We start from the raw sequence: 23,307 nt of genomic DNA on the forward strand, positions 1-23,307 counted from the left end.
TTGAATTTTAACGGTGAGGAAACTGAGGTCCAGAGAGCTGAACTAGATTATTTTAACCCACAATGCTCTTGTCATTTTTGCAATACCAGGCATCCTTCCAGGCTGAAATTGCCATACTGATTAGAGCTGTTAAATGGAACACATACCGAATTTAGGGTCAGCTGCCCTACAGCTTGAGTCCCAAATTATGCACACACCCTGGAGAAAATCACTTGACCTGTTGTTAGTGCCGGTTTCCTCACCCACTAAATATAGATAAAAATATCCTACTTTCAGGGATGCCATGTGAATTAACTGAGATTAAGCTCCATAAACTATAAATTATATACAAATGTAAGGTATTATCATTAAGAGGGAATGTCTGCTTCCACTAAATTAAGGCATTTTGTTATGTGGGAGGGGAATTATTAGTTAGCTAACACATTAGCAAGGCTCCAGGCAATGGGACAAAACAATACGTTTTCATCGTGGGAGGAGAACGGTGGAGAAAGACCTAAGGCATCGGCAATTACGGCAGAAGAGGGCAGTTGCCAAAAATAGCGGAAAGGAAAGGAAGGAGCTGGGGGCTTCCTGTTACAGTGGAGAAAAGGGAGGTTTGGGGAAGTTAAGTAATTTCACCCAGGGACCCAGCCAGGAGGGGGCGGAACTAGAGGCGAAACCAAAGCTCTTTGATTCCAGAGACCAGATAGGATTCTGCGCAGGGAATGACTCGCGATGTCACAAAGAGAATGACGTTTTCAAGCGGACGTTGTAAGGGAACATTCTTTTCTCATGTTAAAGCTGTAGGTGATACGTGCTGTGCAGGAAACCTAAGGAAACTCTGGAGATCTGTAAGGCCGACTTGTTAAAGCAATGATGAATGTTCTGCTTACGGCGAGATCAAGTGAACGACCCTAAAGGAATTCTGACAGGAATTTGTCGATGATGTTTTTTAACTTTAAACCATTCATTTAAGAACTCAACGACTTCTACCTGTCTAGTTCTAATACTGTCGATATACCCACCAAGGCGTCTTCTCAATGCACAGTCCTTTTAACAATCCCTTCTAACCTAACCAGAGGCTATATTTCCTGCATGGGTTGTAAATGGAGAAAAAAGGTATTTAACAATTTATTAAACCTTTTGATTTCATCCTCTGCCAAAGATCCAATACAACCCAAAGCTGAAGTATGTCATTTGACTCAGTTTTTAAAATCACTGCAATGAAATTTAGCAATTAGGAGACTAATCGTTTTATTACAAACCCACTTTTTAAAAATACCAGTTCAGTTTTCATGTTTAATGTTTCTATCAGACAGGTAGCCCTACCGATCCCATTCAAACAGTGAGGCCTCCTCATCTACCATCAGTGCCCTAAGAATGTGGGGAAGCATTGTAAACTTTCTATTTGAGAAACCTACTGAGGTAGAAGTAGAAAAAGATAAGCAACTATGAAAACAGCGACAAATCAAAGGAGGAATTTGTCTGTGGCAGACGCCAACCCAAAGACCTGGCTTGTTCCAATGATCTTCTAATGCACAGCACCTTGCTTCCTCAAGTGTCAGAATTGTTTGCATACACACAGCTCACTTCTGTCTGATGTTCAGGAATGAGATATTTCTTTAAGTAAGCAAACATTCATTTGCAAATGCAAACATCATGCCTTAGAATTGACTGACTTGATCTGATTGCTTTCTCCCTGAAGTTTAGCTCAGCACTGCTGAAAAGGCAGAATCCGAGTGGATAATTTTTTGACTCAAGACCTCTCTGCTCGCTGGGTTTGTTCCATTGCCGAAACCCCCAACTTGCCCTTGGTGATCTGCTCTCCTTGAGACTGCAGCTGTCTGAACCGACTGTGTGCCATGGCTGAGGCCTTGGGTCCCGGGCAGCCGTGCCCTCTGGAGAGTGAAAGCTTTAGAAACATTTCGGTCAGTGTTATTGACAGTTGATTTACAGCCTTTGAATGTGCACTCCTGAACCAAGATTCTTTTCTTCCCCAGCCATAGAGAGTATCATCGTCATTTAAAATAGTAAATCTGGGCAAATGCCAACGTCTGCTGTCTTCTGAAGCCTGTCTATCTAATCAGTTCCCTTGGTTGGTGGCTATGTTTCAAACCCAATCAACTGTCAGTGCTGAAATGGGGAGAATGAACACCGTGTGATCCCTGAAGGGGCATCAACCTATATGCGGAGATGCTCTCAGGGAGAAGTTGCATTAAAGGCGTTTATTTCATAGATAAGATTAAAAACCAGTGTTTTCATTCGTAATTTATCCCACTCTTTGATTTAAAAATTAACACCTGGAAAATTGAATTCATTTTATCTAAATGTTAACTTAGGATTTTGCGTTTCTTTTAAAAAAAATAACTAGGCATTTAAGGTATCATTCGAATTAACAAAGAATTGCTTTCTATAAAAATTGTTAAATCTTGCAAGTGAATTAGCCTTAATACATACACTGCTCTCTTTTTTATATTGAGGATGTTATGTTCTAAACTTATGTTCTAAAAATACAGTACTCTTTTCAATGTATCTGTGTGCATAAGCATTTAAGATATACAAAGCTAAGTGTTTGTAAATAAGCCCTAAAATTCTTTCAGAACTTTCATTGCATTTATTTAATCTATAGAATCATAAAATGGTATATGAAGGGTTTTGGGGGTGAGAGAAACCCCCAAAATCCATATAAAAGCACACAAGTAATGCTAATGCCCAGGCAGACTTACAGCCACCAGGCTTGTGCATGAAAAGTCTAATCAGCGATTGGCAGGTGCTGATCTTCACGGGAAAGAGGAAAAGAAGAAGGACCCCTCTTTCGTTTGCTGTCACTTTGAGTAGCCAAGAAAAGACCTCCACATTGGTGGCACCCCAGCACCTGCTCCTCCTTCCTGAACTGAATTATTAGGACCTCCCTGTGCCTTGGTGCCACGTCACCAAGCATGGCTGCACTCAACGCTGGAGGCGCACACTGTATCACATTCTGACCATCTGTAGATAAAACGTCCAGCACAAGTGATGTAACAGAAACAAATGCTATGTTCGAATGTGATGCTTAAAAAAGAGAGAGAAACCTCTTACCTAACTAAGCCTAGGTATACGTACTCCCCTTAATGGATTCTATTTTAAAGTAATTTTTCTATTTTAAGTTAATTATTCTTATTGACATACTTATACACCAATTAACCAGGGAACTTCATGTCAGTGATGCCTTAAGGAATGTTACTTGTTGGGGTGACTGAGGCTTGGCATTGTGATTGAATGTGATTCTATCCGTCCCCCACTCCCACCAGGGAGAGGGGAGAAGGCTGCATCTCTCTCGAGTAGCCCCTCGAGGTTAGCTTAGAGCAGCAGTTCTGCTTTGGAGGAAGCTGTCAGCCTCTGGGCTACAGGAATATGCTGTTTTTAATAAGAACCTTACACAATGCAGTAGCTGTGATTTGGAGTCTATTTTCTCCCGCCTACCGTTCTTGAAATGGGACCGGTCACAAGGTCTTTGAATACTTTATGCCAAACTAGTTCTTAGAAATCAGCAAGAACTTCAAATCCAAATGTCAAACTTCCCCCAAATGGTCTGACTAAGATGCTTTGGCAGTATACTCCCCACTTCGCGCTCTGCAAACATCATGCAGTTGCCTTGCCACTGAAACTCAAGAATTCGGTTGGGGCAGGTGTTGGCATTGTCCTCCCCCTTGGCTCGGCAATAATCAACCGTTACTCAGTGTGGGGGTTTTTACTGTAGAACAAAGTTTAGAACTTGCATGGAGTCAGCCTTTAGCTATTGCTGCGCCATCTCTAACAAAGAAATAAGGTGTCAATTGGGGAGCGTGGGCGAGAGGCTTTCTGGTGGAGTCTGATTGCAGCAGGTTTGGAGGTCATGGTCTGTGACGTTCACTTTCGAACTCGCTGATGGTGACTAAGATAAAGGAACCGAAATCGCTCCTGTTTGAACACCTTGCTATGTTCTTTCTGCTGTCAACCAGTTAACCAATGAACAATTTTACCTTCTTAAAAGTGTCATTTAACTAAATCTATCTGAAAGTTATGAGATAAGTACACCTGCTCGTGGAGTTCCCCTATGAGCACTAACCTAAATTCAATTGCTCACTGCCTCTAACAAACCCTTTTCTATCTCACAGCACTTACTTTGACAGTACGTTAGATGTGGGTGACTGTGCACTCTACCGCATCCCGCACCACATTTGGGTTAAAACGGGAACGCCTGAGATCCATAAGCATCCCGCAGTGAACTGGACTTGAAATTGGATTGCCATCAGCAACAAGGCCTCGTACCTACTAAAGTCAAAAATAGGAGAACCGAGAGAATGTGGAGATCAGAAAAAGTTTTCTTCTGTATCCCCAAGGATATATGACTCTTCAACAGAGAGTCAATAAAGAGATGAAGAAGAGCTTCTCATTTACTTAAAGCAGCCACAGTTGGGACAGGGCGGGGTGCATCAGAGGCAGAGCACCAGCAACAGAGAACATGCGTCACTCAGCGTGGCCACAGAGCCCAGTACGTCCTAAGAAACTGAGAGTTGCGCAATTAAAGACACAATCAAAATCCTAACTCAGAGCCACCAAAGAGGTCAACAGAACCATGGAAAATGCAGAAGCACTGATGGCTACGAACACTTCATCCCCAGCGAACGGACTGTAAGCTCCAAACCTAGAAATATGACTCAGCTAATCATTTACTGCTCAAAATTGAAGTAACAAAAGTTTGTCAGATTTGATCATTGATGTAGAATATGGGAATATATCTTTTATTTTTAAAGGAAAGGTTTTATGCCCTGGAAGCATATCAGAAATAAGAAAAAGTGGAAAACGATACATTGGTCACACTCCTTAGTGTTCGATAAACCAGACCAAACATGAGTCTTTGGTCACTGGGAACTCAATTCTCATCTTTTATTTTTAGCCCTGAATCCTTTTATGACTATTTTTAGTTATTTCAATAGTTAAAATTTTTAGCCCTGAATCCTTTCATGACTATTTTTAGTTATTTTAATAGTTAAAAAATTTAAGAACAATGCATTGTGGAAAGTACCTTTTTCTAAAAAGTCATGTGTGAATTAATTAATAGAAACAAATATATACATATACATTAAGCACTGTATGCATTTTGTCATCACTTGCATGGCTTTTTTTTGTGGGAGGGGGAGGGCAATGGGAGGGATTGATTAAACTAGAGAAACTATTCCTAAATCCAGAAGTCTCAAAGCAGTAATCATGTGTTCATAACTGCGCACCATCCCAGAATAAAAGTTGAACACAGCTGATAGGATTAGTGTTTCAGCGAGCCCTAAGCGTGTACTGTAAGTACCACTGGCCACCATGTAGTTTCTCAAAGGAGGTGATGCTGCGTTGGCTGTACTCACAGAGGGGTTACAGTAAATAGAGGGGGCTGGCTTGCGTTCTCTACAAACTACGCTGTCTTAAGAGGTACTGAGACCAGCGGAGAAGAGAAGAAATGACACCAACAGATAGACTGCTGAGAGCTTTCTGGAATGTTTCTCCTTCAGACATTGTGCCGTGTGAAATCCGTACGTTCAGGCTCTGGGAGTCAGGTCCACCTGCCACGCAGTTTGGCTAAAATGAATCTACTGCATTCGTTTTTGTGAAAATGATCAAGTTCTATGGATTCGAGAGCAGTTCTATTTTTCAAGTAGTCAAAGGCAAATAAGCCGTAATGTAAGAGACAAAACGAGGAGAAGCCTGGCCGGGGAGAAGTGGACTTGCACAGGGAAGCAAGCTTGCAGGAGCCCTGATCCGAGCCGCAGAACAATTCGAAGTTGTCACTTTGGCAGTTGTTGTTGTTGCGTCTGCTAACATGCAACATTGTAAAAAGCCTTTTAAGGAGATTGTCCATCACAAAAGGCATAGTTTTAATCAGAATTCTTATAACATTCCCCAAATTCCTAAAGGCAATCAGCTCCACTCAAATTAGTAACTCAGATAAATCACCATTAATTAGCTAATATAAGCCAGCAGGTGGTTTTGAGCCCAAAGACATTCCCTGGTTATTTAAATTATGTATGCCACACCATGCTAAAAAAAAAGAGTAAGTAAAAAGGAGCACAGAGATGAGTCTATTGAAAAAATATCTATTGAGGGATAATATGCAAGTAAAATTTCCTGCAGCTCCCACATCTTACCCAGAGAAATACAAGGCAGCTCTGACCCCCCAGAATCAAAAACGTATCATCCAACTCTTATTTCAACATTGGTTATTCATGCATTGCACGAAGTGTGTATTGGAAGCTTACTTGAATATATTTGTTCTAGAAAGATTACCAATTACTAAAGAATAGGAGAGGAGGAATTGTTTTTCATGAATAATTTGTGACACAAGAGAATTTTTTTTTCGTAATTTCTATGCCCTCGTGCTCGTTACTTGACCTACTCCAATTTGTGTAATTGGGGGTTAGTTCCTAGACCATAAGAGGAGATAAAGGCCTTGGGTAGCTGCCAGCATCTAAGAATGTATTTGTGATTAAATGGTACAGAAGACAGTTAGTTTATGTTGAAAATCAGTCCACACGGAGGCAACTTGCCTTAATCCTGTTAGGATCTATCCCTTTACTCTCCTGAACTTTTCCTTAAACAGTTAAAATTTGATAGTCTACTGACAGTACTTTGGGGGAAAAATCATATTAGATTTCAGATACCTAATTGTATTCTGTTTTCCTAATGCTACCTATAGGATGTTGTATCACTTTAAACTTCATGGGTGTAATATCTACTTAACAAGATTTCTAAAATTGAGCATAATAGGTAGACATCAGAACCTGGCTAAGGACCTTGCTGAAGAAAATCATGGGATCTGATTCTGTTTAAACGTGAGAGTTGAATTTCAGTAAACTGTAATGTGTTGAATCAGGAGATGTATTTGTTTAAGAAGACCAAAAGTCTTTTTAAGTTGAAGTTCCTAAACGAGTTTCTGGAATGGTCTGGATTTGACTCTGGGTCATGCTCTGAGCTCCATTTGGACCCATGATTCGGACCCTTAAATTTATATTTTCATCACATTTGGAAGGAAGGAGGCAGAAACCAGACCAACCCACAGAACTGGGGCCCCGAGGAACTCTCCGCCATGGCATTTCTCTAATCACACTCTCTCACCTCCACCAACACATCACGGACACCTGAGAGTAGTACTTTCATTTAAACGAAAATTACGTGGAAAACGCTTTAAACCTTTATGTCGCTGCATTGCATATTTGCAGCGGGATCTAACTGGACAGAAAATCACGACTACTTTAATTCCTTGAAGTTAGGGTTCAGCCAAAAACCTCACCGTTTCTTCGCAAATACAAATACCTAACATCATAATGTTAAGCGGGTTATGGAAAATCAGCACCAAGGATACTGGGAACTTGCGGCGTTTCTGACATCTCTAACACATGCTACAAATGCCCTTCCTTTCCCGAGCCCACTAACAAGTCCTGCGTGGCAGTGCAGCCCTGGACGGTTCAGAGCTGCGAGGGCCGACTGGTTGCTCCCTTCACGTAACCGTGCCCTTTGATATCTTTTTTTTAAAGTCTGTAATAATGCTGTGACTACTGCTGTTCACAAATATTTTATTTATAAAATCTGTCCTCCCCCAGGGCTGGTACAGAGGAGCTATAAGCTGAAGGCTAGTGCATAAACTCCTCGCACTCTAGGAGCCTGAGCTTCCTTCTCACCGTCGGTCGCTGAGCAGGGAGTTCAGACAGAGTGAACTGGCTGTGCTTCCCACCTGCAATGCAGAAAGCTAAGCATGTGTTTGCAGATAGGTTCCCCTGGTGTGGCATTCTGTGGACAAAAGGAGAAGAACATTGAGAGGTGACAGCGCCCTTTCTTTTAGCGTTGAGTGCTAGAGGCCAGCACTGCAGGCAAGAGACAAAAAAGCCTTTAGGAGCCCATTGCCATCTTCATATTAGCACTTGAATAATAAACCGTATACAGTATACTTCAAAACCTTGAGGAGTCTTTCTGTCCTCCACCCTCCGGACTCTTGACTGTGCTGTCCCATAAATTATTGAAAACGTCTGCATAGTACGAGCCCCGGCAGGTGGGCAGAGAGTGCTACGTCGTGTATCAGAAGACCTGCAGTTTCTAAAGGTGCCAAGATTTTTCAGTCAGTGGTAGTTTACTGTTTCCACCTGTGGAGCAGTAAGCATGACTATAGTTAGTAACTGAACTGCGGCCTAGAGTTCAGACATTAACTAAACTCTGTTTAAAAACAGGAAGCGCTAGTCTTCACTCCCCACTCTCTGTCGCCTGCCCAAGCGTTGCTTGCGATGACAAACAAGGAACACTGCCATGACTAGCCACTCTGCAGTTGTCTGCCACCCCACCTGACGTGGAGGGCCAGTCCCAGCTCCACGGCTGGAGGTCCTCAGCCCACCTGCCACCATCTCCTTTTCTCGTTCTGTGTTCAGGAACAAACTCCTTCTACTTTCTCCCACTCAACTCAGAGTGCTGTCTGCCCTGTTCCTCCAGGGTCTTGCCCACTCCTGCCTTACCAGGCAGTCCACCAACTCCTACCACTTTCTCAGACCTTTGTGAGTGTGGCATGTGCTTGATCGAAACTGGGGATAGCCCCGCCCCCACACCAAGCCTCGGGGTGTTGGCGTTCAGCATTGATTTGTTCTCCAAATCTGGGGGGTGGGCTATTGATGAAGAATGACAAGGAATCCATTTCTAGTTTCCTCTTAACTTTTCAGATTTTCATTCCTGAACTATGATAGGGTGAGGGGACTGCTCCCTCTCTTCATCTCTAATACATACTCACATATCCCTACAAGGTAGTCAGACTAACCTTTAATTCATCAACTTTTACTTGAGTACAAATTGTAAGCCAGACATGTTCCAATCCCTGGAAATACCAGCTAAAGAAAACACAATCCGGCCATCAAAGTGTTCCAGTACAGACAAATAAGCAGATGACAGCATACTTTGAGAGTTGGAGAGAGGGACATTCATGTCACCTGTGGGGGCACAGAGAGGCCACCACCCATCCTGCCTATCAGAGACACCTACTGCATCTCCCCATGGTGCTCTCGGAGTGACTCAGCACCCGTGCTGCGCCCTTTGTGGGACTGGGACATGTAGGAGAAGGCAGCTTGGGACACTTGCATAATCAAGCATTTGCCAGATCCATCTCCTTTGATCCTGGAAAATCTGCATTTGAGGAACCTGGAAGCTCTCTCTCTGCTGCTGATAACCTATTCACTCTTCATCTCTCCCCCTGCCTTCCTTTCCCTCTCTCTCTAACACACACACAACATACACACAGTACACATACTGTGAAAACACACATCTCTACATGGGAGATATCTAACCGAAACCTTCTTCATTCAGAGTGGGAATAAGCAACCAGCAGATACATTGGGATACTGTCTGTGCAGACCTAGATGGATTCCAGAGCACAGCAGTACTCATTGCCTTCCGCCTCACCCCTAAAGCATTCTGGCAGTACTCTTCCTCACTGATAAGTAAGCCATTCCTCTCTTCCTTGTTGAGGAATCAGGCTTTGGGTTTGTGGGCATTTGCTCCTCCTGGTGAACAAATGCTCTGACTGTCCGTACTGCGGGGTTCTGTTTGCTCCCTTGAGGAACTGCTCCAGGTGAGGGGAGCTCTCCACAGCCCAATTTGTGGTTATTTCCATTCAGTCAATCCTAAACATAAAAGGACCCACACCCCGCTGATGCCGTAATTCAGTGGCCGTGCTGCCTGCCCTGCTTTATGGGACTCTCGATGGAGTGCTCTGTCCATGTAAACTGCTGTGCCAGTTTGGCTTTCTTAAAAGCTAAATAAGCAAAATGCCCAGCAGAAGAAAATTAAAGCAATCTTTAATAATCCTCAAACTGTATGTATTCACCCCTGAACTGACATGAAGGAAATCGATGTGCTGAAGATACGGGAGTGGAAGTGGACCACGTATTTCTTTGGGTTCCATGAGACTGAAGGGTGCCTTGTACTCAGTGCTTTGTTGTCTTTAGGGCATGAGAACAAAATAGCCCAGAAAACGCAGTCTGGCTGTGCAGCTGGTTCGCTTTTGAACTCTATGAGCCATCCACCTCTAATTCAACCTGACACTGCTAATTTTGGCATTAGAGTTTGAAATGAAAATCAATATCTGTTTTGAGCTTGAAAACAGTGTGACTGGACCTTGGGCAGAGCGTGGCCAGGAGCCTGTTTTCAGTGATCTGTGAGTGCCGTAACAGAAAATTTCCAAGTTAGAGCGCCGAAAATACACATTCAGGTGAAATCTGACTGTCGGGATGGAATTAACTATGTTGCACTCTCCCACCCTCATAAGGCCCGTGATGCTCTTCAAAGTTTCTTGTATGTTGCTTTTTTGAAAGCCCTGCTCCTGAGAACATGTTCCACTCGAGATGTAGAGACTCACCTGGCCTTTCCTGCTAGGGCAAAAGGTCTCCGACTGATGCAGGCGAGGCGTCAAAGGCCCAGGGCCTGAGGACTGATTTCTCTTGTGATGTCAGGCCTAGTTAGCTAGTGCTTTAGCTGGGGGGGGAAAAAAGTCCTAGCTGAGAAATTTATTTTGTTTTGTGTTTTCCACGAATTTTTTTTTTGCTTTATATTTCCATTAAAATCTTTTCTGAAAAGAAACTTATATTCAAAGATGTTTTTTATATATGGCCTAATTGGCCTAATTGAATCTAACCTTTATTTCAATCTAGTACTCAGATCCACTATTTTGCTTTAAAAGAAGAAGTAAGAGCGGGGGGTGGGGGGCGGGGAAGAAAGGAAAGGAAAAGGGAGGGAGTGAGAAAGAAGGACAGAAGGGAGGGGGAAGGAAGATTAGTTCACACTGATGTGTATAAACAAAATGTTTTCAGGGTTTTCAAGGATTTCTTTTATTTCTAACTATTAGATTTACTTACTGTGCAAACCATTTTCTGTGCCATCCCAGCTGTAAAAATAATGCAGCAAGGAATAAGAATCTTTATGCATACACTCTAGCGTTTCTTAATAGCCCCAGCAACACAAGTTTCTTATGTTCCCAAAGTGCCACAAATAAATTCTTGTAGCAGAGTCTAGCATCATGAAGTACACACCTGGTCTTAACCTGGGAGTCGGACTTTGACCAGCCAAGGACGACATGCTCCCCCAACCCAGCCTTCACTGGGCCTCCTAGCCCTGGAAAGAGGGGTAGACTGACTAAATATCCTTAATTTCTGGGCATTTTCCAAAACAAATTTGAGACACAATGTTTTTTTCACTAGGAAAATAGGAAGTACAGGGCTCGGCTACCCTAAGCAGCGTTTGGAAGACAGATGTGGGGAATAAGACTCCGTGGAGTGGGGATCCACTCCCCAAAAGGAAGAGTGATGAAGAGCGCCACCTGCAGGATCAGACAGCCCAGGTTCTGGTTGTGGCCCTGGCATTTTCCTGCTGTGTCACTCGGACTCCTTGGCCCTCTACCCATTCATTCTCTTGTAATACGGGGATAATAATGTTATCCCCACAAATGAGATGAACTAATGCTTGGGAACCCACTAAGTTTCAGAATGTTGACTACCATCATTTCGGAGGTTTCTGGGTTGAAGGAACTTGGCATCTAGCACAATCTGGCAAATTCTAAAATTAAGATGTGTGGTGCTGTGAAGAGCAAAGGAGAACCACCTAATTTAAGGAAAGCTTCACAGAGGAAGGAAAAATTAAATAAGTATTTAATTAAACTTAACTGTTTAAAATTATATGAAGCAATCGTGCATAACAAGCTCTTTTTTTTCTGTAGGATCAACAATGTCAATCACTAGTGTTATTGGCATGTAAGGTAATTCTATCAAAACATCTGTCGTTGAGAGGGTCAAGGGAAAATTTGTAGCGAGATAAACTTGGATCATTTTCACTGTACATAGTAATGGCTATGCAGTTAGACTGGGAAATAAGACTTTAGTAATTTAGCTGTTAGTTCTTCAAAAATATAGAAAGTTACAGTTTTTGAAGCCCAAATTTTGTATTTACAAGAAGAATTTTTCAATCAATCAATCATCTTAAATGAACTATATCCAGAACTGCCTAATGAGTATATAAGCTGAAAGGTGTTTTATATGAAAGCAAAAAATTATTCATTTCTTTAAAGATACTTTCTATTTATGAACTTTTCTTATTTCACATTAAAGCCATTTGGGAGACAAAATTTTCTCAGGATTCAATTAAACTTTTATAGTTCAAACTTTTTTTTTAATCTCATTGTTTTTCTGAAGCACTACAAAAGTTGTGACCAAAAGTTTAGGATTTTTCCTACTTATAAGATGAGAAAACTTAAGAACTGAGTATTTCTTATACACTCATTAAAGAGATGTCCATTGATCTTCAGGTGAATTTTTTAAATTACCCAGCATTTCAATCCAATGCCTTTGTCTTAATTATATATCGTTTGTGCACTCATCTAAAATTTTAAGAGTAAACATATTCATTCATTTTTTCTTTCAACAGACATTGATTAGTTATATGTGCCAAGCAATATTTTATGATGTCACATTTTTTAAAGTAAATCATAAGCTCCAAACCATGTTCATTCAGAAAACATTAAGTATATACTATCTCTAAGACATTATGCAAGGTACTGTAGGTACAGAGATAAATATATTACTTTTGAAAAGAGAAAACATTATAAACTGCAGACTATAAATAAGTAGTGATTATATACTTAAATTCAAACCACAGAAACGTTTCCAACAATGACTCCTTACCTGGAAGTCAAAATCCATGCACAGAGGTATAATGTGCACGTGTTGAGAAGGAGACGGGCTCCAGCACAGAGATCCTCTGCTTTGCAGATGTTTGACCGACCAACCAAGCTATTGAAGACCTGAGTCCTACCATGGAAAACCCAACAGTCTTATTTTTGCCGAGACAAGCATTTAAATGCATTTCTGTATCCTGACAGTGTCGTAGTATTTGTTTTGAAACCCTCTGCATGTTACTAGTCTATCCTAGATGAATCACTTTAAGAAATTATACATCAAACTCTCATTTCTTCTCTGAAGACGAAGCACTCATCCAAAGAATCGTGCCATCCATGGCTGGAGATGGAGTGCCCCCCGGCCCCCCTCTGCCAGGTACTCCTGAACCCATCTAATTTGAGCACCACTCCCACCAGTGCCCCAGAACCTGCCTCACAAATGCTTTTCCCTTGCTGGGTCCTCAATGAATATCTGTTGGATGAATGAAAAATGAATAGGGGTTACCAGTTGAGAGACACAGCACGCGTTCAACATAAACTATACCCACTAGTGGAAAAGCAGCTTAGAATTCACGTCATTCTGGGAGCGGAGTAGCATGAATCTCTGTCTCATTCATTATTATACAAGTGAAATAAAAAATATATTCAATCAAAAGTGTGCACTGAGTGATCGCTTTGCTGCTCGGTTGCTACAAAAACCCATGTCATAATAGCTCAGATCTGATCTGAGCAGCATTTTAGGAGTCTTTGTGTATGATTTTTATTTCTCATTGTCTTCACTTTCTCTCCAAGAATGACTGATAGCCTTTCCTGGTGATATCTTGGCTTTTAAGAGTGTTGTTTTATCTATTTTTTATGACCAACCTTACACTTGTTAAGTGTAATTTTCGCTTTATGTAGCATATAAAGAATCTGTGATATGGTGCACCTTGAATTAACAAGAACGGCTGGACAAGAGATAAGAAATCTTTTTAAAATGGATGTTCACATTAAATACCTTGGATAGGTAGGCCTTTGGGGATTTTTCTGTAATGCAACAAAAGTGCACCATTTCTGTTTTCAGAAAGAGTTTCTTTCAGACACTGAGCGCGTCTCAAGTCATATTACATAAGTAAGGGCTTAGTTTGTACATTCGGATTTTACATCTTAGAGTCTCACTAAATCCTTTTTGATCAATCTGATATTGAAGAGATCTGTATTGATTTATTCTACACTCGTTTATGGCGTTTGTTTTGACATACTTAAGATTAAAAGCCAAATTAACAAGTGTAATCAATTTTCTTAGTGATAAAGAGAAGTCCTCCCGTACCCTTACACACATTCATCTGGGGGTAAAATCCTTAAGTGAAGACGCTGTAATAAATGGATCGATTTATTCAATCACTTGGCATAAGGACATTAGCCCTGGGAAAGCACTCGCCTCTAAGAGCTTTAGCTACAGAGCGTCACTTGTGTTGCACCAGACGATTTGCATTTTTAGAGAAATTTCATGTCTGCAGTGAGCTCCAGTGAAAACATGAATAAATTGCCTTCTTCCCCTCTTTTTCTGACTTTATGAAGCGGAATCCGTTAGGAGTTGAGTCAAAGTAAAATGAAATAAAGGCAACAACAACTCACATGATGCAAACCCTGGATTAGGACTAGTCCAGGCTCAGTGGTCCTGGCCTGCGCGTCAGAGCCGTGGCTGCAGGGACATCCCCAGGACGCATTGCAAGTTTTCTATCTGCTGCATGAGAAGCAGTCTCTAGAAAACCAGAAATTAAACAGACCAATAACAGTTGAGGACTAGGTAGGCTTTCCACAGCAGCTCTCTGCAAAGTCCGGTGAATCAACTGCTCCTTGCCCAACACAATGCAGGGCCCAAGGAGCTTTTCCCATTGCTCACCTTTCTCTGAATTCGCTGCGGTGAAGATGGGTGTGAAAGTCAGGTGCATAGAAGACAAATGCCATATGATTTCACTTATGTGCGAACAAAATAAAAACGAAAGCAAACAAACCAAATAGACACAGAATTATAGATCATAGACAGCTGTCAGAGGGGAGTGGGGTTGGAGGGCTGGCTGAAAAAAGTGAAGGGATTAAGAAGGAAAAAACCCGAATAGATACAGACAGCAGCACGGTTGTTGGGAAGGCAGGTGTGGGGGTGGGAGGAAGAGGGTAAAGAGGAGACTTCAGGGGGGTAAGAGACTTGACTTTGGGTGGTGAGTAGATGGTGCAGCGTGCAGATGACATGTCACAGTTGTACACTGGAAACCCGTGTGGTTTTATTGACCAGTGTCACCCAGTAGATTCCATGAAATTTTTTTTTTAAAGAAAACCATGAGCTTTGGATCCAAACCAACCTGGATTTGAATCTCCAGCTATGTTTGTGTGTTATGGAGCAAGTTAATCACCCAACCTTTGGTTTCCTCTCCTGTTCAACAGGGAACATAATACCTGGAGCATAGGGTGGTTCAGAGGTTTTTATTAAAAAGTCCTAATTGTATTCCCTAGTACAAACTACATTCTCAATCTCTGGGAACATTTTGTTTCTACTCATGCTCTGAATGTTGCAACTGAACAAAAGACAAGCAACCATTACTTCACCTTTTACAGAACACACTGTTTTTCTTCTTTGTTAAATAGTGTAAGTAAGAGTAAGGTTATATAAGACAGCGACTCTCACATTTTCATGAACAAATGAATCACCCTGAGATTCTTTTAAAACACAAGTTCTGACTTACTGGGTCTGCATTTCTAACTAGCTTTTAGTAGTATTGGTGGCAGAATTGTTTTGGTTTTTCAAGGAAGATCTATTTTGAGGAATTAGAAATTACTAGGAACTTCGCTGATGTCAAGGTCCATGTTTACTCATCTTATAATACTTGGACTGGATATTGTATATCTACAGTGTCTTTTGTTTGGAAATCTCCTTATATATTGGAAAATCAGTCTCTTGCAAAAACATTAATATTTGCATCTCTAGATTATTCATTAAAAGTGTTATCTACTATACAGGGACCCATACAAATAATGCCCCTTTTTATTACAAAATGTTTTATTACAAAATCACAAGCATGTAACTCTGTAACATAACAACATGACAGTCAAGCACACCATATGACATTTTAGGTGAAATGGTCAAATTGCTGTCCATCTCGTGTGAGACATTCACGTACCCTCCCAACCACACTCAAGCAGGCCTTATTTCTGCCGGACCCTGTATAATCCTTTGTTCTAAAGTACTCTGTTTACAAAAAGAGCTTGGAGTTTGTGTGTTTTCCAAACTCTGTTATACGCTATTTCACACTCACTCACACACATACATACACAAGATCCATTGTCCCGCTTTGCCCCGTGTCTCAAGACACTGACTTCAGATGCATCTCACAGGTTCACTTGCCTTCTGGCTTCCTGATTTGGATTTATATAAGGGAAGCCGCCAGCAGGAGACCAGAGGTGAAGAGGGTGAAGAAGTCAGGGAGTTACCTCTCTGCCGCTGACTTCAGCTCAGTCCTGGCAGCTGTCACACCCTACAACCGCTGTTTCCAGGCTCTACCACGCGACCCCTTTTCTGAATCTCTGTTTCTCGCTCAGGGTCCAGTAACACCATCCGCTCCGCCTTTACCTTCGGCCTCAGGGAAGGTAATGGCACAGCATCCCTCTGTTGTAAGTCGTTGGGTACCTCCACATCCCTGTGGGTCCCTCAGCCCTGTCCTCATCTCGCAGTAGTCCTTCGGTTGGCCTCTGTGGAATCCCAGCTGAGCGTGCCCTCTGTTTCTCCTTGACTTGGACCCAGCCCATCTCTACTGTGTGTATCAGGTGAGACAGCGAAGGCAACCAACTAGGAGAAATATCAGGACGCACAAGAACTTGCTGAGAAGTTGTCCATTCAAGAACAGTGCTGATGAGGCCCAAATTAACGTCTGGCTGTGCTCCAGGATCACAGGCTGCATCCCTGACCAGCCATTCTCCAGGCCATCGGTTACAAGGGGGAGCGTGCCAAGGAGGGCACGAGTCCCTACGCCCACCCAGCACCAGTCCAGGACCATGAGTCAGAAACGAGCTGTTCAACCAGGACGGCTTCAAGGCCAGCGTTGCTCCCACTGAGTGATGGGATTCTCTGGACCCTTTTGTACAGGCTGCTTAAAATACTGAAACCACAACTGTCGATATCTTTTTCACAGATATACTCTTATTTTGTTACTTCATATATAGCTAATTTATAATAACATGGGTTAGAAAGCAAACATCAAATTATACTTTATATTGGTAATGGGATTCAGGGTTTATAAGACCATGTATTTAACTCATTTCTTTAAAAAATGTTAACTATGGTGATGGACTGAAAATACATAACCATCGTCTAAAGAATAACTTAAAAATAATATTACTTATTTGCAGTGATTTTCTGATTATCAAGTGTGAGTGGCACATTTTCAGTTTATATACATATTTCCTCAAAACAAAACTCTTTCCTCCTTAGTACGGTTGCCTGACAAAGCCATAGTGTACTTAGGCCATTGTAGATGTACTGTTGTATTAATATTGATGTACTGGGCTTACGTCCATGGTTTTAATTTTATGTGATTTGAATACATGGAAGAGAGGGAGAGACTTCTTTTTGTCTCAGAAATCAGTTCCTGAGACTCTCTACAGTCAGTGAGAAAAACAGTACTGTTTCTACTAAAATCGCATCTATGACTTTCAGTAAAATGTACAGAAATAATAAAGCAAAATATAATCTCTTCATGGCATAATGCTAAAATCACCCATAAGATATGAGCATTTTTACACACCGTATTTACTCTTCATTATTTTCATGAAACACAATTTGCTTTATTTTTAACAAAACCTTTGGAGCCATCATGATAAGGTGAACAGAAAGCGGAGTTTTTTAAACATTAGGTGATCAACTTTTTGACAACAGCAGGACCAGCATAGCTAATGGTATAATAGCCTGCAGGTCCGGCTAAATATGATATACGAACGTAATCAAGCCCTGTGATGACTATTCAGGAGTAATCCCTTTAGCTTGGAACTGCAGCATATATTTCAAGACGGCGAAAACCATATGAAGAAATTCTCTGCAGACCACACTGACACGATACAGCCTCCATATCCTGCTCTATGTGTTTGCTGTTTATAGTGAGTTTTAAATTTAAGGGAATGACTGCTGTATATTCATGTGAGCATGCAATACTTTTGATTTGTTGTGGAAAGGTTGAATCCATTACCAGGGGTCCAAGTCTATAAACTCTGACACAACCTTTATGTGTGAGTTATTATTTTTTTTCTAGAGGAAGGCCACTACAAATGTTTTGCATGACAAAATTATAAAAATTTACCTTTTCAGTTACAAAACTACCAGGTAGTGTCTCTTCCATTTCAATTCTTACTTTTCTATGGATAACATTTTTTAAATCTCATTTTTATAATATTATAGCAATATTAGAAATATTTCTAATATTCCTAATGTTAGAAAGTTATATAACATTGTTTTTCAATAAAGGGGTGGGGTGGTAGGTTTATTGCAATTCTGCATTTGATGACTTATTCTGTTGCTCTTTGGTACAGTGTGGGCTAAGTGATAGTATAAACGAGATCCTTTTGCTGCCGCTGTGAGGGACCTACCATTTGAGAGTCCTCAGTATTAGCAACATATAAGTGCCTGTTTCTACCGAAATGTAGACAGTATAAGCAAATGTCAGACTCTCAACTTTGTCTTGGCCTGGTCTCCCTTCCTGCTGTCCTCATCTTCCAGCTTCCTCAAAGTCTTACCAATCAAACATCTCAAATCACACCATCAGTCAGACTCACGGCAGAAAACCTAGGTTAGGGATCAAAATGAGTGCTTTTGCAATTATAGAGCCCAGAGCAAACAACCCCATAGAGCTCTCCTTGTTGCAAACAGACAGAGGTATCAGGACACTTGAATGATGAGTTTAAGTGTTCTGTGTAACTTAAACATCACTATGGTTTCCTTGCACAGAGAGAACATCAGTGTCTTCTATTTAAATTAGAAGATGCGACCTAAAATTGAAAAGAATAGCTACAGAAGGATATAGCTGCTCTCAGAGAAGCTAGCTGGAGAATATTCAACCATAAAAATCACTATTCCTCAACATCTGAAGAATGAGTTTACAACAATTATTTGAGACCACTTAGGCATAATTTCAAACAGGAAATCCAGGAAGGATTTCTCCAGCTTAAAAGATATTGTTATACCCTTCCATACCAAGACTGCTGAGTGTAAGACATTAGATAGTATAAAATAGGTATCAAGATAGTATAAAATGTCAGCAGGTTTCTACATGCTGTGATGCAACGAAGAATATTAAACTGAGAAGCCCACACTAGCTCTTTACATAAAAGGAATGATAGAACATTCTAGTTAAGGTAACAGCTAAGCTTCCATTATGAGTCCCAAAAGTACAGTAGTTTTAGAATATATAAGAGTATTTCTTTCCTACTTCTTAAGTGAGCCATCTGTATTTATGGGGTATCCCCATCGACAATCAGGGGGCCATGACCTTCCATCTTGTAGCCCCATCATCCTCTAAGAGAGGGTTTCTCAGTCTTGCACTATTGAGATTTTGGCCTGGATGGCTTTTTGTTAGGGAGGAGAATGGGGATGGATGTGAAGGTCATTATCGGATGTTTAGCAGCATCCCTGCCTCTTCCCACTAGATGCCAGTAACGACCACGTGTAGCAACTAAAAATGTCTCCAGATATTTTCAAACGTCCCTGGTGGGGCAAAATTACCCCCAGTTGAGAACCACTAAGTTAGGGTGTTGTCATTGTCTGCATGGTAGAACCTGAATCATAAGATAATAGTTCCATGTTTAAGACTGAGGAAAGAGAAAGTTTCTAGAGAGACGAATGCCCTATGTCTAACACTCAGGCCTAGAAGCAGAATGTATCCCTGTGTCCACATTCATCGGTCGGAACTTAGTCTTGTGACTTCAGCTAAATATTTCTATGCTGATGAAGAGGATCTAGTAGAAAGGAAAAAAACTGACATGGGAGGCAGAAGGAATCACCAGACCCATGCCTTGCATGGTAGGCAAGAGTGGGTGAGATCTAGCGGGGAAGTAGAAGGGTTGGCCTTCGATGGGAGCATAAGGAAGAGAGAGCAGGGGTAGTTACTCCTGATGCAGAGCTTGTCTTCTGTTTCCTGCATGAAACAAGAAAAGAAATCATCGGTGAGAGTGAGGATGCATGTGGAGGGTTGGAGGTTTGAGAAAATAGAGGAAAAATTTGAGTAGGCATCAAGGAAAGTAGAAGAATGAAGTGACTATCAAGGTTCAATAGGATCACCTAAAAGCACTAATGGCCATGAACTTAAAGCGAGGCCCTGTTGTGTGTCTTCTCCAGCCACACTGAGCTGTAAGGTATATGAGAAGCATGGGCAGAGTTGCATTTGACTGGGGTTACAGTTCTGGGAAGTGAGTCCGACAAAGTAGGAGATCGGCAGTCAGGCTACGTGCAAAAGAGTGAATGACCATGGCATTTAAATTGCATAAAGGACAAGAAGACATCAAAATGGGGAGGAACAGTGAAAAGGTGGTAGGATGGGAGGTCCCAGTGTGAAGAATTCCTAGAGTTAGGGCATTAGAGGGAGTGATCTGGAAAGATCAGAGCCACCAGTCAGGTAGTTAAATGCAAGAAACTGAGTCTGAGGGGGACCTGTGGTCACTGGTAATGACTGAGTCTAAGAACGACCTCAGGAATTAATGGCAGGGCTAGGGTGAAGGACCAGATCTAAAAGGCTGGAGCTCAAGAAACTGAGGGAGAATTGTCCGAGTGCTAAACTAACAAAGTGGTGATAAAGTGACAACGAGCTAATGCCGAAACCAAACGAGAAGGACACCAGTTGTAGGGAGATCACAATGGCACTTGATTGTGTAAACTGGTAAGATGAGCTTTAGGGAAAGGAGGGAGGCCAAATGTCCTGAAAGAGAAAGATGGAGTGTGAGGAGGACACCTACCTGTCTCCAGGTCCAGTGGTCAGAAAACGGAGAAGAACAAAAATGAAAAAAGGGCTTCCGGACTGGCGGTGTCCTCAGAGGACAGCCAGGTGCCCGTTAGAGCGAGAAAGCAAAGGGCATTTCCAAAAATAGGGGGCAAATACAGTGGAACTAGTTCAGGAACGGTGGTGGGTGGGAGGAGTGGACGAAATAGGGCACGGAGACTTCGGTAAAGCAGAATACGAGAGAGGAAAGGGGGCCTGGAAAGGGAGGCCTGTCGTGAGCAAGGGTAAAGAGCATCTTACTAGATCAGTTCCAGTGGCTCCTACTTAAGGATAGAAGGGCCGAGATGAAAGTTCAGTAACAAAGTAACGTGTCTATACGTACCTATAAACCTCCCTTATCTTATTTCACTATTTGGATAATTGATATTGCTCTCTAAACTCAGTTTCCTCCTGAGCATCGCTTTAATGAGTCATCTTATCCCCCAAATGTGGCCGTTCTGGTTGTGTATGATGTTTCACAAGAATTATGCGGGTTAGAAATTCAAGCATGGCTTGACTAGACACCAACTGACCTCAGCCAATGGTGTCACTCAGCTGAGGGAGGGGCTGGCTTGAGAAGTCCAGGGCAGCTCCACTCCCAGACTAGAGCCACAGTGAGATAGATGGCTGGAAGGCTTGGCTCAGCTGGGACTATCACCTGGAGCGTCTGTGCACGGCCTGTTCAGGATGACAGCCTGAGGGTGGGAGGACTTCTTAGGCGATGACTGGCTCTGCCAAAGTAAGCATCCTAAGAGTGCTCGCTGAGTGGAAGCTGCGTAGCCTATTTGGACTTAGCCTCAGAAGGCAGGCAGTCACTTCCTCCACAGAAGAGTCCTAAGCCTAGCCCAAGAGAAGGGTAATTAGATTCCACCTCTTGATGGGGAGTAGCCGGGTCACACTGTGGGGGAGCATGCAGAGTGCAGCCATCTTTGGCCACTGTTATCTGCCCTGGTAACACAGCCGAGACATACCCTTTTATCAGTCAGGTGATGAGGCTAGATATCCCTGAGAAGGAATTTCCAGGTTGAAGCTCAAAATAACTGTGAGTTGTGTTTGCCATAAACCATTAAGTTTATACATTTTTTTTTCTTTAGAAGAGTCTAGAAGAGACACATTGGAAAGTTTATATCAAACCTCAGAGCATTTGGAAGAAGAACTCGGTAAGATAAATCAAGTAAAAAGTTTCTATTAAGTACCCACATTGTAAAGATACCAAGTATAATAGAATCCTTCAAAAAATAAGAATAACTTCAGCCAGCACTTGATAAGCTAATACTGAAACACTGAGTTTATTTGTTCATTTTTTCATCACCATTTATCCCCCCATCCCCTCTTCTACCTCCACTACCTGCTTCCCACCCCCCACCATCTCCACACTGTTGTTTGTGTCCATGAGTTCTTTCTCTCTCTTGTTTTCTTCTATGCTCAATCCCTCCACCCTACAACACGTCCCCCCCAGAGCTGTCGGCTTGTTCCCTGGGGCTCTGTATTTTGCTTATTAGTTCAGTTTGTTCATTATATTCCATGTGTGAGTGAAATCATGTGGTGCTTGTCTTTCTCAGACTGGCTTACTTCACTGTTTTGCTTTTTTTTTTAAAGCAAAACATTACTTTAAAAAAATCAGAGATTCACTTTTATATATCACAGATGCTTAAGTATTTTTCATCTTTTAAGCTATATCTGAAAATTACAGAAAGCAATAATATTTTTCAAAGCAAGTGTCTCTTCCTAACCCAATATAAAATTTCATTATATAATTTATTTTATTTCTGATTTCCAGATAACCAAAAAAATGAGACTTAAACCAGCTTTTGACTTAGCAACAAAGCAAGAAGAAATGTATCATGTCACCTGAGTCTTCAATTATCTGTATAGGAGTATGTTACAAATAATACAGCTAGAGTTATAATTAAAACTGTAACTGTGTTTTCAATGGATGTTGTATTGCAATGCACTACTTACTACACATTTTGTCTAAAACATCTAACTCCATGAAAACAAAATGTGTCCCAAATGCTTTAATATTGACAATTATCTATAAAATAAACTATAATTTTTTCCTTTTATCCACTATTCCACGAGAATCATGGGATACAAGTGCCTTTGTAAATTTAATTTTAAGTGCCTTTAAAAATGTTTGGAGCCCTGACTGGTGTGGCTCAGTTGGCTGGGCCTCACCCCAGCAAGCAAAGTGTTGCAGGTTTGATTCCTGGTTGGGGTACACACATGGGTTGAGGGTTTGGTCCCTGGTTGGGTCACATGTTATAGGCAACCAGTTGGTGTTTCTCTCTTGCATCGACATTTCTCTCCCTCTCCTTCCCCCTCCCTTCCCCTCTCTCAATAAATAAATAAATAAAGTCTTGAAAAAAAATGTTTGGGAAGTGTTGTGAGAATATTTTTAATCAAAAAGCCCACATCTTTTAAAACACTTGAGGAAGTTAGGTACGTCAAACATGAACCTGTCAGTAAGGTCACCAGAACCCAGGTTTTACATCAAACACTGAGCGGCAACCCTGCTATCCCGTCTGATAGATTTCATCAAAAGTTTTCTTTGGCGCTTTCTCCTTAAATTTCAACTTGAGTCATTTTTACCGGTGAACCTGGTAACAAAATCAGGATTTTATGATGACA

The 23,307-nt window shown here is 41.6% G+C and overlaps 1 protein-coding gene across 3 annotated transcripts in view; it reads left to right on the top strand.

Moving 5' to 3' along the window:
* Positions 1-22,663, top strand: part of TTC29 (tetratricopeptide repeat domain 29) — a 143,129-nt gene extending 120,466 nt beyond the window's left edge. For 2 of the 3 annotated variants that reach the window (XM_037058437.1, XM_037058436.1), the window contains 2 exons: positions 21,771-21,836; positions 22,457-22,663. In XM_037058437.1, coding sequence (XP_036914332.1) covers positions 21,771-21,836; positions 22,457-22,479 — 89 coding nt within the window. In that variant the 3' untranslated portion in view covers positions 22,480-22,663. The remainder of the gene's footprint in view (positions 1-21,770; positions 21,837-22,456) is intronic. The other variant, XM_037058438.1, reaches the window with a different exon arrangement.
* Positions 22,664-23,307: the final 644 nt, after the last annotated feature.

This window comes from Sturnira hondurensis, unplaced genomic scaffold, assembly GCF_014824575.4.
Source record: "Sturnira hondurensis isolate 20B ecotype Veracruz unplaced genomic scaffold, ASM1482457v3 Scaffold0010128, whole genome shotgun sequence".
Taxonomy (NCBI): Eukaryota; Metazoa; Chordata; class Mammalia; order Chiroptera; family Phyllostomidae; genus Sturnira; species Sturnira hondurensis.